At 40.9% G+C, this 14,820-nt stretch overlaps 5 protein-coding genes across 5 annotated transcripts; 2 read left to right on the plus strand and 3 right to left on the minus strand.

The window, feature by feature from the left end:
* The first annotated feature begins 6,735 nt into the window (after positions 1-6,735).
* Positions 6,736-8,877, plus strand: LOC6556496 (ribonuclease Oy). The gene is made up of 2 exons (XM_032743260.2): positions 6,736-6,970; positions 7,356-8,877. The coding sequence occupies exons 1-2, from the start codon at positions 6,891-6,893 to the stop codon at positions 8,275-8,277; spliced, it is 1,002 nt and encodes a 333-aa protein (XP_032599151.1). The 5' UTR covers positions 6,736-6,890; the 3' UTR covers positions 8,278-8,877.
* Positions 8,878-8,918: 41 nt separating this feature from the next.
* On the minus strand, positions 8,919-11,425 carry LOC6556458 (UBX domain-containing protein 4). The gene is made up of 5 exons (XM_001984477.2): positions 11,254-11,425; positions 11,041-11,175; positions 10,144-10,907; positions 9,438-10,069; positions 8,919-9,376 (listed from the first exon to the last, which is right to left on the minus strand). The coding sequence occupies exons 1-5, from the start codon at positions 11,333-11,335 to the stop codon at positions 9,091-9,093; spliced, it is 1,899 nt and encodes a 632-aa protein (XP_001984513.1). The 5' UTR covers positions 11,336-11,425; the 3' UTR covers positions 8,919-9,090.
* Positions 11,426-11,506: 81 nt separating this feature from the next.
* LOC6556433 lies at positions 11,507-11,997 on the minus strand. The gene is made up of 2 exons (XM_032743261.2): positions 11,685-11,997; positions 11,507-11,627 (listed from the first exon to the last, which is right to left on the minus strand). Exons 1-2 carry the CDS (start codon positions 11,980-11,982, stop codon positions 11,611-11,613), a joined length of 315 nt encoding a protein of 104 aa, XP_032599152.1. The 5' UTR covers positions 11,983-11,997; the 3' UTR covers positions 11,507-11,610.
* Positions 11,998-12,237: 240 nt separating this feature from the next.
* On the plus strand, positions 12,238-13,658 carry LOC6556512 (UBX domain-containing protein 1). Its single transcript, XM_001984475.3, has 3 exons — positions 12,238-12,407; positions 12,473-13,054; positions 13,113-13,658. Exons 1-3 carry the CDS (start codon positions 12,358-12,360, stop codon positions 13,462-13,464), a joined length of 984 nt encoding a protein of 327 aa, XP_001984511.1. The 5' UTR covers positions 12,238-12,357; the 3' UTR covers positions 13,465-13,658.
* Positions 13,659-13,767: 109 nt separating this feature from the next.
* LOC6556412 (ribonuclease P protein subunit p29) lies at positions 13,768-14,690 on the minus strand. Its single transcript, XM_001984474.3, has one exon. The coding sequence runs from the start codon at positions 14,470-14,472 to the stop codon at positions 13,852-13,854; it is 621 nt and encodes a 206-aa protein (XP_001984510.1). The 5' UTR covers positions 14,473-14,690; the 3' UTR covers positions 13,768-13,851.
* Between the last annotated feature and the right edge of the window lie 130 nt (positions 14,691-14,820).

The following is a 14,820-nucleotide window of genomic DNA, read 5'->3' on the forward strand; positions in this document are numbered from 1 at the left end:
TTGTATTTATTTGTGGATTTTACGAAAATTGGGTGTGTCTTTTATTATTATGCGAAATGTATAAATATTTGTAGACAGCCAGACAGAGACAAATGGCTTAAATGTTGCCGTACTGCTCTCCTTAAATATACGCCCAAAGAACCGGGCAACACTTTTTGCTATTTGCCGTACAGTTGCTGGCAGTCGTAAAACAAAAATCATACACAAATTTGCGGTTCCAACCAGCCCCACACCGCGCTTGGACCCAAGACTAGTCGCTTCGTTAAACACATACGCAAATTTGTAAACTGAAAATCGCATATCAAAATACATAACTTGAAGTTTGCTTAGAGGAGAGTATCTGGAAGTTAACGCACGACTTGCCACAGCTGAAAATTGCGTTGCCGAGCTCATTTCCACTAACGATAGCAGTTATGGAGTGGGCCAACAGCAACAACGATATGTGCATGAGGTTGGGAGAAGGGCACATTGGGGAATTCGCTAGCCAGTAACGAAATTGTGCACAAATTGACTCCATGACAGTGCTAACAAAGCAGCAGTGGCAGCACCAGCTCCATTTTCAATTTTCCGAAGGCACAAAATCAGAGTTGAGGACCCAGACAGACCCAAAAGTGCAAACCAAGATCATTGCTATGCTCCCAATTGTTTGCCCAGCCAAACAGACAACTTGACTTTTCACACCACTCCACCCACGCACAAACACACACACATACACACACACACATACACACACACACACGCCCAGCTTTGCTGCTGCACTTTTGACTCTGGAAAATTTGCGTGCAGATAAATTGCAATCTGGCCAAGTTATCTGTGTGGGCAGCACTTTGACTTTATCTACTTGTGAGGCTGTCAACGTCGCTGCAATTGTTGTCTTTTAAACACCCAGCCAAATCCAAAGATACTCACTATTGCACTTCATAATTTTAATTGCCTGGATATGATACTGGTCTTGGCAGCACAGCCTGTTTGGCCAACGCATTAAAGAGTCGTACGTGACTGGTCAAAAGGGGGAGCCTTGTTAAATAAACAATCAATTGCAACTGCAGGCTATTTGCTTGGGTCAACACAGTGAAAGCTGTTTAAGCACATGACAAGTGACCTGTTGAGATACAGTTACTTTTGGAGGTGTATAAATCAATCGATGCATCTAATGGTGTCAGTCTTCTCAGACCCTGCACGTTAAATTAAATACAAATATTTGCAGTGGAACTGAGAAACAATAGAGCAATATGACACCTTGTACAGTTAGATTTGATTTATAGAAATTCACCATACTTTTAGCGGCAATTCAAAAAGTATATTTGAAAAAAAAACAACGATTTTCTTTTCTTAAATCCAGGTTAGATTTTTCAAATATTTAAAAAAATATGTCTAATTTCAGGCTTGTTCAAAGAACTCTGATTACATTAGCTTTATGGTTGTTTATATTATATATATATATATTTATTATTAAGAAATATATTAATTCATTAAACAATAAAAGTGTGTAATTTTCAGGCCGATTTTTTCTGTGTTTAAGAATATTTCAGATATAAGAGAATTGGTATTTTGTGTTCTATTAGAGATAATTTCAAACACATTTCTTATTCACAACAGACCCACATATATATATGTATATTAAATCAATGGCATCAATCAAAACATAATTTGATCACGTTTATGCCAGACATAGATACACACGCATTTACATATTTATCAGTTACACTTTATTTTTCATTTTTGGAAAAAAACCGCAGCGCAAATTTGACTGGTTGGTCGCGCTTATTGATGTGAAATAAACCAATTGCATTTGTTTTGAATTTATAAACAGACATAAAAAATTCAACAGAGTTGAATAACAGCAATAACAACAAGAACAACTGAAACTGACGCCATTTTTTTGTTTTTTTTTTGTTTTTCGTTTTTGCTTTTGTGTATTTTTTGTGTTGTTTTGTTTTCAGTGTTTGGATATATATTTTGTTATTTTTTTTTGGCGAAACGTGCGTGGCATACTAATTTGGACTAAATGGATACAAGTTTATAGATATATATATGTGCTACATACATATGTATATATATATATATATAGTTCAATATATTTTTATGTATCTTTCAGTTACCCCTAACTTGCCGCCGCCCCTCCTTTTGCGGCTATGCGTGTGTTGGTTGGCATAACGTTTGATTAATCAAACAAAAAGTGTTGAAAATGTTATTTTTGCCAGCGCTGCAAATGGCGCATTTGGATTTTTATGAGCCGCACAGATTTGCACACACAAAAGATACACATACATATACTATATATGGTCAGTCTATATAAAAAGCCACAAATGGCGCCATTTATTTGTTCAGCAAATGTAGCTATAAACTTGCCAAGGCAAACATTTGCAAAACATAAAACCCATAGACAGAAGGAGCAGTCAGCACAATTGAGTGCCTGCCCCGAGATTTCAGTCATTTGTGTATAAAAATCAATCAGCCATAAAAACGGCAATAATTCGACTTGTATTTGGCCATAGAATTTTGAAAGTGTGATAACAATTGCTCCAGCTACTTAATTAAGTCAACGCAAAGCGCTTTACAGTCCAAACATCAAAATGAAAATGAAAATTTGCAAAAAGCCAAACCCCACATGGCAAAAAACAAAAACAAAAACAAAAAAATAATGAAGAAAAGCGGCTTCATTAATGCCAGGCAAATGGCAAATGGCAAATGGCAAAATGGGCAGACATACATACAACGTGGCTGAGAACGTGCCGCGCCCAACTGCCACTTTGTCATTTAACATTTGGCAAACGTATTAAAACACCCCATCATTGCCTTAATTAAGAGCCATAAAAGCACATTTACTTATTGTAGCACGGCTCAGACACTCGGCTACCTACCACCCGGGCAAATGCGGCACGTCTTTACGCTTTATTTATGCCCGGCTCGAGCCACGGCCAACCAGTCAAAAGCGCCCAAAGACAACCACCCAGCCAAACCAGCCAACCACCCCACCCACTACCACCCCCACTAGGCAATGGCCGACGACTCCTGGCAACCAACATTTGTCGTGCTTAATTCATGGCTAAAGTTGGAATTAAGTGAATTTTACGTTCATTAACGTGCGAGGGTTGCCCCCAGTTCTCTCAGTGTGTGTGCGTGTGTGTGTGCATGTGTGTGTGTGTGTGTGTATGTGTGATCTTACTTGTAGCCAGAGCAAGTGATGGGGTTCGCTTTATGATACTTTATGCTGTATGGGCACTTTTTGTTGTGGTTGCTTTTGGCAGACATTGTTGATAATTAGCAGTGCGTCTAATGTTGCCCTAATAACGTAAATTTGTGGCTTATTGCTGAACAGAGCCGAACATTAGAAAGAAACCGATGACTGGTGTGGGTTGTCAGCGTCATAAAAGTATATGTGAAATATTTTCAAAACAATTTTATTTGCGCAAATAAAGGTAATGTAATTGCGGAGTGGATAAAAATAACAAAACAAGAACATTTCCTATGGATTTGAAATGTAAATGAGTCATTAGCAAGGAACAAAAATATATTTTAGTATAAATTAATTTAAGATATTGAATTGTAAAGCTACAATTTTTTACAAATGAATTTTCGCTTCTCAAGAAAGTTTACAAAATACACCATTTAAAAATAATGCAAAAACTAAAACTCCAAATTTATTTATTCTTGTAAATTAAAAGAGGCAAAAATATCGGTTGAGTCCAAATTAATTTAAGATCTAATTCAAAATTTATGACAGTTTATAACTTGCAAAGACAATATTTATTGTTCTATTTATTTTTTAATAACTAAGAAATAAATTCGTTTAATTCTCAAGTTTCACATTTGATAGTTAAAAGTTTATCCAAAAACTTGACAACTAATTGGGCACAAAAAGTTTAGCTACAAAACAAAACAAAACAAAAAAAAAAACAACTTGAAAGGAATAAAGTTTTTAATGGCAGCTGGTTGTTTGTGTGTCTCACTCGGCCACTCTGCATGCTATCAACCAACTAACTAGCCGAAATTGTTGACTATGTTAGCCACTCAAACATCCAGTTGAAGCTCTCACACAGAGTAGCACAGAGTGAAACTAAATTCAAACTCAAACCCAAACACTCCAAAGCTGCCAGGAAGCGTACAGAAATGTGCCGCAATGCTACGAATAGCCTGTTAATTAGTCTCACTTAGAAAATAAACTGCAGTAATTAAGAGAAGGCAGCCAAAAACTCAAACCAAACTCCACCCACTCAAAATGCCCTAAAAAACTACTCGCAAATGCTACAAAAAATAAATATCGTTTTTCTTTTTGTTTTTTTTTAAATTCCACAGAGTGCACAAGTGGAATGGTAGGGAAGAGGAGGTGAGGTGTGGTGAGGGGAGTCAAGTGATGTGATGTGGAGTGAGCATTTTAATTTCAACGCTAGAATTCTAATTAACAAACAAATCCGACAAAATACACAGCAGTAAAGAAATGCCCTGGAGAGTGACAACGAGTAGAAGAGACAAATAGAGAGAGAGAGAGAGAGAGCGAGGGGAGAGCGACGAAGAGAAAGAGAGAGAGAGTGAGAGGGGCAGGGAATGAGATGGAGCTGGAGTCAGCAAAAAAGTATGCTATATAAAAACTCTGTTGAGTTGGAGAGGGGGAAAAAGCGAAACGGAAAACCCTGTGAGCCATGATCTCCCAATTTAATATTATAATTGCTACAATTATCATTCTCATGCCATTTACACAGCAATTGCACAAAAACAAAAACAAAAGCAACAAATACAACAACGACGACGGCGACGTTGTCAAGAAAGCAACAAAAAAGGGCAGCACGTCAAGTGACTGGCTACGGGATATGTACGTCGAAATAGAGGCAATTACCGGAGCACTGCCTACCCTCCAGTTTCCTATATATATATATACATATATATGTTCTATATAATGCTGACTCCACCCATAAAATTCTCGCGTACTCTCTAACTTTCTCTCTCTCTTTCGCTCGCATATGCATTCTCTCAACGCATGCGTTGCACAGACACAGGCTGTGGCAGAGACAGTGGCAGTGACGCTGACAGCAGCAGTGGCAGCATCATCATGGCGGATACAATGAAGATGATGATGGCGTTGATTATGCGTCAATGCTGGCAGCGGCAGCGGCAGCTTCTAATGGGCGCATTTTTAAATTAATGGCTCAACTTTTCTCGTCTGCCTCGGTGATTTTTTGACTATTTGCGCTAAATAATGATAATTTTGTCAATTTGAGTGCAAAAAAAAAAAAGAAAAAGTTATACACTTTTTAAGTTTACCTAGTCGGCATTTTAGCTAAATGATGCTATTTGGTTGAGTTTAACTAAAGCCCTGAATTCATGTGCAATATGTTAGCGAATTCCACACAAAGTCCACATAAAAAGTATGCCATTAAAAATGTTATTGCAATAACGAGAACAGCAAACATTAATTGATTGTACATAGTTGATAATTTGAGCCGGGCTAAATTGATTACAAAATGTTTGCAGCTGTTATTATGAAATTAATTTGTCATCAAACAAACAAACCCACTACGACGACGAGTATACAATATAAAAATCTGCATAAAATCAACCCCCAATTGGATCCCACAGTTGTTCTTGTCTAAAAATCATGTATTCAGTTAGAACGCAGCAAACATGACAAAATAATCACAAATGTTATGATAAAGTCGGTGACAAGGGTATATGTTTGTATGATAACACTCATTGAGCCCATGTAAATGAGTTTTATCGCTGGGGTGGACTAATTGAATTTGATAAAATTGCTGACACTAAGTGTTAAAGTTGCCATAAGTGGTGACAAATGCTTTCTAAGAGCCCCCACTCGGTTCGAATGGGGTTTTTTTTTTTTTATTTTATTTTTATCTATAGTCCCCTCTCTGCCGCTTGGATAGCCTTGGTAGTTGGATCATCAGTGGAAAGTACAAAGTACAGTTAAGCAATAATCAATTGCTTAGCAATGGTTCTATTAATTTCAGTAGCAAAAATAGTAGTTGCTGCTCTTCTTGTTCGACTTGTTACTACCTTGTTGTTGTAGTTGTTGTAGTAGTCATTGGGTTTTCAACAGAAGTCGTTTAGTGTTTGGCTACATGTCATGTTTGTATTTCATAGATAAAATAGCGCAATTGTGCCAGCACAAAATATGTGTAATTGTCGTTGTCACTAATTAAAGCGCTTGGGCGCGTGTTTGTGTGCATTTTTCTTTTGTTTTTTTGTGTGTACTCCATAGGCCAAAAATTGCATCTTATCTATATATAGAGAGAAGCCTCAGATAGATTTTTGTTTTCTATTCTCGGATGATTTGTGCTAACAAAATCATAGCAGACAAACTGTCGTTGTATTTACAAATCCGGTCTACGTGCAATCAGTAAAAAAACACTCAGTTACTCCTAATTAATATAGCGATAAAGTCGTTTTATCAGAAGAATAGGTATCTAATTATTCTTTACTATATATCAAACTAAATATGTGTTAGTTGAACACCTATTTAGCAGGTGAAACTTAATCACAGTAAACATAACTGCCATTTAGCATTAAAATTTGAATTCGAACCGCTTGCAACGATATACGCAACTTATCGATATCATATCGTGCAGTAGTGTAGATACAGCTATCGGTAATAGTTCATATTATACAGCACTTTTTTTCATTTACAGTTGCCTTTAACAGCTGTTAGCACTTCATTAGCAGCGCAATAGCAAAAATAAAAAGAGAAACAAAAACAAAAGTGTATAAAACAACTTATCAACTAATTTTTTGGGTTACAATTAAAATTGTTGGGTAGAAAGCCATAACAAGTGCTACTCAGTATTTTAAAACAAAAAGTGTGCGTCTTGCATTATCTAGAAATGCTAAAAATCGCAACATAAAATTTTGCTTACGATACGTTTTTTTGAGTGTCAATTATGCAGAAGCAACAACAATATTTACTTACTTTTACGATTTTATTATGCAGCATTGTTGTGACAAAAACGAGTCCATTCAGGTGAGTCTCTGCTTTTTGAATTTAGGCATTTTAGGCGAACAAAACGACGGGCAGCAGGCAGGGAAATTTCCAGCGCTTTTGTTTGCGTTGGCGGTGCCAATGAAAAAAATAGAAACAAAAACAAAAACAAATGCAAAAAAGAAAACATTGGCCAAAATTGGCATATATCTTAGCAAAAACTAAAAAAGTTAAGACAGTTGGAGCAAAACAGCAACCACAATCGATATTTCGATAAGCCGAGTACGCTGCGCTCTTTCTTGTAAAGGCATCAAGTTCAAGGTTACCCCCATTTACCCACATATCTACCCACACAACACCTTAACTATATATAGAGAAAGGAGCACAATAAATTATTCACAAGGTGGCATTTTCTTTCATTTTGTAGCGCCCTTGACATATCAGATTCGGGCATAGCTTTGGGCAACGTCTCGGATGAGTCAAGCAGCTCCGCCGAGCAGCCTTTGAAAAGACCAAGCGCCGCTGATTTCTCTGATGAGGATGATGACGATGATTATTCGCTGTATGCGAATGACTTGGGCAAAGATGCACAGAGCTTTGATGTTTTAATATTCACACAGCAATGGCCAGTTACGACCTGTTACCACTGGAGGGAGCAGGATCCGTCGCATGAATGCACCCTGCCGCAGAAGAAGGAGTTTTGGACCATACACGGCATCTGGCCAACGAAATGGGGTCAAATTGGACCCAACTTTTGCAATAAGTCGGCTGAATTCGATCCGGATCAACTGCAAGCGATTCTTGACCGTTTGAACACTTACTGGCTGGACTTGGAGGGCGATGCGCCGCAGGACGACCTGTGGAAGCACGAGTGGCTCAAGCATGGCACCTGTGCCGCTGTCCTGACCGAACTAGACAACGAGCTAAAGTACTTTGGACAGGGCCTGAAGTGGAGGCAGAAGTACGTGATATCCGATGTGCTGGATGCGGCCGGAATACATCCCGACTCCGATAACACGATCATCGTATTGAACAATGCCCTTGTGCGCGGCCTCGGCAAGAATCCCTCCATCCATTGCCTGTACGATCGCAAGCATAGCATTAGCTATTTGTCGGAGATACGCATCTGTTTCAACAAATCGCTGGAGCTGATCGATTGCGATGGCGTCAAGCTGGTCGATGTGGTTGCCATTAAGTATCCAGGCGGCACGGTGAACACCAATTGTCACGTTGGCAGTCCGGTGCATTATCCCAGCCTGGTGCCGCCGGTGCAACGCAAAGAGGATTGGAAATTGAGCCTGGTCAACGTCTACAAACTGTTGCAATTTCTGATGTGGTTCACATTGTAGATGGGATCAGTCATTGGTTTTTGTTTTTTTTTTTTCCTTTGTTCTTTTTTTTTTGTTTTTTTGTGGGCCGTCTCTCGACAGAAATTAAGATAATCAATCATTTGTTATGTCCCACACAAAAAGGTTATTTCAAACTAAAATTAAAACTAATTTCACCAATTTTGTATGGCACTAAAAAGGCGCATCAGCTGCAATGTTGATTTGTTGTTCCCCAGACTCGAGGCTAAATTGTATTAAAACTGAGACACACGTGATCGGTACACCATATCACAATCACTATATACATATGTATATATTTATATATATATATATACATATATGACGAATGCGTTTATACGGCTGCTCTGAATTGTGACTATGCATGGCAGAGAAGGAAATTCATTTTGATTCTTGTATATATGTATTTGTAATCACATTGAAGGAACTCCGCATAAACGTGTTTATGAATGGAAAAGTAATTAAAAATGTTTGCAATTACATTTAGAACAAATTATTGAACAATGTTTACTCTTTGCCCATTTGATATCTTATCACAATATTGCGTCTTTAGACCAAACCGCTGATAATATAATATTCTTGCTTGTTTAAACCATAATAATAATAATATGAATTATAATAATAATAAAAAAAAGACGACACACTCACAAGATATATATATATATACACATATATATATACGTGCATGTTATTTGAATATTGTGGATTTTGTATCTAGGTATTTTATAATTTAAGGCTTCATCATAGTTAAAGAAGCTGTGAATGTAACGGTTATTTTTTTAAATATCGAAAGCTTTAACTGTTTATTATGGATTACTACTGCTGCTGCGTTGAGTTGCCATTATAGGTAGCCTTATCCTCATCCTCGTCCTTGGTGTCCGCCAATCGTCGTATATTCGATTCACCATAACGTGGCGGCTTATATCCAACGGAACGGGGCTGCCCCACTTCCTGGCCCTGGGATGCGTCTTCGGTCGGCACTGATTTGCCCGATGGCTGCGACCCAGATTCAGATCCAGCCACATTCTGTGGTGCAGATTGTTGTAAGCCCGGTCTCTGCGTCGTACGTAATAGAAACATGTCCATATTACGTCGTGCGGTACTGTCAAAGCAAAGGGATAATAATTCGGATTTGCATCAGATTGTTTCAAGATTTAGCTTACACATCATCGCGAGCTTGACGATTGTCCTCGTCAGGTTTTGTCCAGCCCATCATCTGGTTGAATCGCTGTCGCAAACGTTGCAGTCCCATGCGATTCATGTAGTCAAAGGCCATTGCAGCAGGTGTGAAGATTGCCCAGATTATGCTAGTCAACATGTTGAACAGACTGTTCCGGCTGCGCACCACGCGATTGACTTGCTCACTGTGGAGCACTAGCAGCACCGCATTGGGCACCAAATTCAATTCGTTCAACGTTTTCGTTTCATCATCCGATTTGAACTCACGCCTCGGATAGCTGGTGGCCATTGTGAATTCGCGTATATTGCTACCGGCGAGCAGCTCATCGAGCACAAACTTGCGCACTGTGGACAGCGTCTCCGCGGCGGGAAAGGTTTGCGTGCGTGTTGTGCCGCCGGGCAGACGGATTTGCAGACGCGTCTCCGTGCCGGCGTTGTGTGACCAATCTGTCGATCTAACAGAATCTGTTGTCGCTGTTGAGTTGCTGGTGGTGCTTGGCACGTCAGCCGTTAAGGATCTTCGATTCGATGCATGCTCCGCACGATCGGCGGCTATTTGGGCCAGAATCCGTTCCCTTGTCTGCTGCTCCTGCTGGCGTTCACGCTTAATGCGCTCCTGGTGAAGTTTGAAAAAGAGTTTTTCATTTTGGGTTTAATTTCTTCTTTTTTTTGGGGGGGTTTTTAACTCACTTGTAGCTTTTTTAGCTCCTGATCTCGAGTGAGCGTCTGCTGGGCTTGCGATTCACGACCCTCGCGCCGGCGTCGCAGCTCGTTCTCTTTGTCGCGTTGCTTTTGCTCCTCCTCGCGTTCCTTTCTCCGCTGTGCGACGAGACTCTGTATATCTGTAGTCTGCAATACCGCTTCCTCGGCGGTCGAACGTGTTGTCGGTGCCTCTCCTGGCAGAGCTGTTGGCACCAGCGGCGTTTGTAACGCAATGTTTTGTATGGGAGTGGGCAACATCGAAGTGGCAGCACTGGTTGCTGTATGCGCTGTGGCAGCAGCTGCTGCGGACGCTGCACGCTTCTCGGCAGCGGCTGCCGCTGATACTGACGATGCAGTTGGCTCTGGTGGAACAACAGCAACTCGAGCAGCTGGTTCAGGCAAAGCAGTTGATTCCACTGCAACTACAACTGGTTTAGCTGCAGCTTCAGCAGCTGGAACAGATTCCTGATCTGTGACTTCCGATTCCGACACATCCACTGTCTTTATCGGCTCTGTTTTTTGAGTTGGTGCATCCTCATTGTCTGCCCCAGCAATGCTGCGGCTACTTTCATTACTAACTACTGCTCCGCTGCTCGTTGGGGTATCCGGATTTGTTCGTTTGCCCGCCAAGAGCAGCACTTTATCGATTTTGGCTACGAGCTCCTCGACGCTGGCAACGATGCCCGTAGCAATGTCCAGCGGGGTTCCAGATTTTCCAATGAAGAAAATTGATGGCACTGGCACGACTTTGTCTGCAATCAGTTAGATTGTTTATATGTATAAAGATTATAATATATATTGAAATGATGTTATAATATATATTGAAATGATGTGTTTCAAATAAGTATAAGTCTTTCACTCTTATCGAGTGTTCACTGTACTCACATAGCGAACTGAATTGAACGTAGGTTTCACTATTGCCCTGTATTTTGACGGCCACAAAGTCGGAAGTTTGCAGCTTCGTGTGGATAAGCGAGTCATTTAGCAATCTATCCAGATTGGCGGACATCTCATCCTGACCTATGATTTAAATACAAATGTCCAATTTGGCGAACATGACGTGGTGAAAATTGATTTTCATCGTTCGTTGTTTATTACCTGTAATGTATACAACGAAGACGGCATCTTTGGCCTTGGATTCTGCCACAGCTTCAGCAATGTTGCCCGTGTGCCAATTCATGTTTGTTTTCTGTCTGGGCGATGTTATTACAAGCAATAATTTTAGACTAGTATTTCACAAATAAACTTTTTTCCACCTGACATTTAAGGGATAGTGATGAACCTATCGCTCGAACGTTGTTATCGATAGTCATCGGGTCAACTTTCAAAACACAATAAATATCTGTATTTATTTATTAAAAATATATTTCTTAACATTGAAAGTAACAGCTAAATACATTTAATGCGGGGAATCGACGCTTCTTGAAATCCTCTGTCCCGTGTCAATTACAGCTTTTACTCAGCAGCAGAATCTGCAAATACAGAACTATTAAATGTCTGCCTTGTCACCCAAAGAGTAAGCCAAATACCATCGTCAAAGTCTGAGCAGACAATGGAACTGGCTGGCGTCACAGATAACTCGTTGCGCTCTACGTTTGGTAATCGAGCAACTCGAACACAACATCGTTTTGGCTTCGCTTTTAGTGGAAATGAGAGTCCTCCTCCTCCACCAGCCGATGGTGCCTGTTGTCCATTGATGCGCTCCAAATTGACGCGACATTTGCGTAGCGAGATATTTTCCTGATAGTTGACATTACTCTGGTCAATTATGAAGGGATGCCGAGGGATTTTAATGATCATCTTTTTAATTTTATTTTGATGCGACATCTTGTCAGGGAATAGGAGAAAACAAAATGGTTCAAATGACGCTATGCGACCAGCTGATGTGGTATCGATATTTATATTCAAAGAAATGCTACAAAAATGTTCTGTTTATTTATAAATACTTTGCGTTGACAATGGTTATTATTATGTCTAGATTTGTATATTGTATACATTGGAAATGAGTCTAATTGCTAAATACAATTAATCGATTAATACGAAATAGTGATTGAACATTAAGCTTACGCGTTGTGCAACACTAGTTAACAGGCATTGTTTTTGTGTGTCATTATTGCAGAGGGAATATTGAGGAAAATAAAATAGTTGCAAAAATTTACGTATTTATTGAGACCAATACATCCCTATCAACAGACGACAGCAATGAGCGATGTACAAACACTGATGGACATGGGTTTTCCCAAAGATAGAGTGTGAGTGCATCTTCAATAAATATTCTCTTTCTTCGCCGGCTTTTTAATTATATTTTATTTTTAAGTGAATATGCCTTGAAGGTAACTAATCATAAGGGCGTCGAGATGGCCATGGAATGGCTGTTGGCCCACGTTGATGAAGAGATACCAGGTGCAGTGAGTGCCACCGCTGCACCAGCAGCAGCATCCACTGCCACTGCAACCGAAGACTCGGCGCCGAGTAGCAGCGGCGCCAGCGAAGATCCCATTGCCAAATCGTTGAAATGTGACGATTGCGGCAAGGTGCTCAAAGATCAGACAGAGGTGGAATACCATGCCGCAAAGACGGGTCACGCTAACTTCTCCGAGTCCACCGAAGAGAAAAAGGCCCTCACCGAGGAGGAGAAGAAGGCCCAACTAGCTCTCATCGAGGAGAAGCTCAAACAGAAGCGCGTTGAGCGCGAGGAACGTGAGAAGAGTGAGGCTCTGGAGCGTGAACGCAATCGCATACGCTCCGGCAAGGACATGACAGAGGCACGCCGCCGCATGGAGGAGGTTGAAATGAAAAAGATCGTCGATCAGCGCAAGCGCGAAAAGGAGGAGGAGAAAGCTGCACGCGATCGAGTTCGCGCCCAAATCGAGGCTGACAAGGCGGCTCGGAAAGCCAGGTAAATCAGTCAGTCCAAACTCAAAAAGAATCCCTTGATTTATACAAGTATCTTGCAGGGAATTGAAGAACAGTCCCGCTGCTGCGTTGTCGGATGCTGTGCCCTCGGTCAGTTCGACTACGACGGCCACATCGCCGACGGGTGTGAAGTCACCGCCTCGGGATTACACCGAGACACGCATCCAGGTGCGACTGCAGGATGGCTCTACGCTCTCCTCCGAGTTCAATGTGAAGGAGCCGCTGTCTGCTGTGCGCGTCTTCATCCAGGTTAAGACTGGCATTGAGACACCCTTTGCCCTGATGACCACATTTCCGCGCAAGATCTTTGCCGATGATGACTATGAGAAGCCGCTGGAAGCACTGGGCCTGGTGCCCTCCGCTGTCGTCATTATGACCAAGTCGACTGCGTAAATCGAATCCCACACAAATAAACAACAAGAAACACAAAACCAACAGCAGCAGCAGCAGCAACTACAACTAATAAACATTTATAAACGATATTATATTCGTAAAAAGTATGGCGCGATATTTCCAGTCGCCCTCTCGACTACGGGCGTTAAGTGTACGATTTTAAATAAAAGCTTAAATTAAAGTTTTACAATTTATACAATCGGTTGCCGTTAATTCATTCATTCAATAAGCAACAGTTGTGGCTAGCAAGCATTTATAATTCCTTATTTGCGGAAATCACAGAAAATTGAAAAACGACAGCTTCTCATTTCCAGTTAAAACATGATTTTTATATAAAAGTTTAAACTAAAATTAATTACAATTAGTTTTCATTTCTGTTGATTTACGCTACATGAAAGGCTCCACATAGCCTTTGATTTTCTTGACGCTGCGCTCCGCTGGCCGTACATTCAAGTGTTGTCCGAAAATAGTGAACTCCATGTTGCCCACGTGCATGCCAAAGACGCACTCGCTCTTGGGCACGGTGCGCACCTTGTGATCCTCGCCCAGCAGCTTGAGTACGTTCTTCGTTTCCATGACACAGATGCCGTTGAGGCCAACTAGAGTGGAGCATTTGGATTGCATTACACGCAGCTTGGCGCCATGTAGATCCATCTTGACTAGCTGCCTGCTGAACTCCTCGTAACGCTTCTCATGCACCTGCGGCAACTCGTCCCCCTCCTCTAGATCCAGATGCTCACGCATGTAGCCCCGCCACAGGCGGTGCAGTGGCAGCGCCTGCTCATATCTCATCTGCCGCGTGGGTAGCGTGTTCAGTCCCAGTTCGGCGTATTCGCGGCGATTCAACGTGCTCGATTTGTGGGTGCGTCGCTTGCGACTGTGTTGCTTCTTGATTTTGGGCCCGTGCAGCATGGTTATGTGGTCGGGTATGATGTTCACATTGCAACGATGATGCGGCACCACGAGATCGGTGAGGAATTCCTTTACAGTTTCTGTCTCCCTTTCCATTTTTGATTTGTTTACAATTTGCAATTTCAAATACGTTCAGCCAGGTACGCAGCTCACAAGTTATGATCACAAAATTTGTCGAGTGTTCCCAATTTACACTCACTTCAAACTTGATCACTTGCACTTCTGGCGACTTATTGTAAATGTATTAGCCCTTGTAAATTTATTTTAGCTGCGTGGTTCAGCATGAGAAATTTATGTTTAGCTTGCTACTATCCTTAGCATCGATAGCAATCACCGAACCGGAAGAAAACAGCTGTATATGTTAAATAACATTTAGTTAATTAACATTGATCCATCCACAGAACGGGCGGTATTATTGATTTACTAAGCGCTTTAAAATTGGAA

Source organism: Drosophila grimshawi, unplaced genomic scaffold (assembly GCF_018153295.1).
Source record: "Drosophila grimshawi isolate 15287-2541.00 unplaced genomic scaffold, ASM1815329v1 contig_44, whole genome shotgun sequence".
Taxonomy (NCBI): Eukaryota; Metazoa; Arthropoda; class Insecta; order Diptera; family Drosophilidae; genus Drosophila; species Drosophila grimshawi.

Excerpts from the sequence above, each read along its gene's own strand:
- LOC6556433 (XM_032743261.2), bottom strand. The coding sequence starts at position 11,982 with ATGTCGCATCAAAATAAAATTAAAAAGATGATCATTAAAATCCCTCGG.
- LOC6556512 (XM_001984475.3), top strand. The coding sequence starts at position 12,358 with ATGAGCGATGTACAAACACTGATGGACATGGGTTTTCCCAAAGATAGA. Across the intron at positions 12,408-12,472 it reads GGTTTTCCCAAAGATAGAGT|TGAATATGCCTTGAAGGTAA; the intron begins GTGAGTGCATCT and ends TTTATTTTTAAG. Across the intron at positions 13,055-13,112 it reads AAGGCGGCTCGGAAAGCCAG|GGAATTGAAGAACAGTCCCG; the intron begins GTAAATCAGTCA and ends AGTATCTTGCAG.
- LOC6556412 (XM_001984474.3), bottom strand. The coding sequence starts at position 14,472 with ATGGAAAGGGAGACAGAAACTGTAAAGGAATTCCTCACCGATCTCGTG.
- LOC6556496 (XM_032743260.2), top strand. The coding sequence starts at position 6,891 with ATGCAGAAGCAACAACAATATTTACTTACTTTTACGATTTTATTATGC. Across the intron at positions 6,971-7,355 it reads ACAAAAACGAGTCCATTCAG|CGCCCTTGACATATCAGATT; the intron begins GTGAGTCTCTGC and ends TTCATTTTGTAG.
- LOC6556458 (XM_001984477.2), bottom strand. The coding sequence starts at position 11,335 with ATGAATTGGCACACGGGCAACATTGCTGAAGCTGTGGCAGAATCCAAG. Across the intron at positions 10,908-11,040 it reads CGTTCAATTCAGTTCGCTAT|ACAAAGTCGTGCCAGTGCCA; the intron begins GTGAGTACAGTG and ends AACTGATTGCAG. Across the intron at positions 9,377-9,437 it reads CGTCAAGCTCGCGATGATGT|TACCGCACGACGTAATATGG; the intron begins GTAAGCTAAATC and ends TTGCTTTGACAG.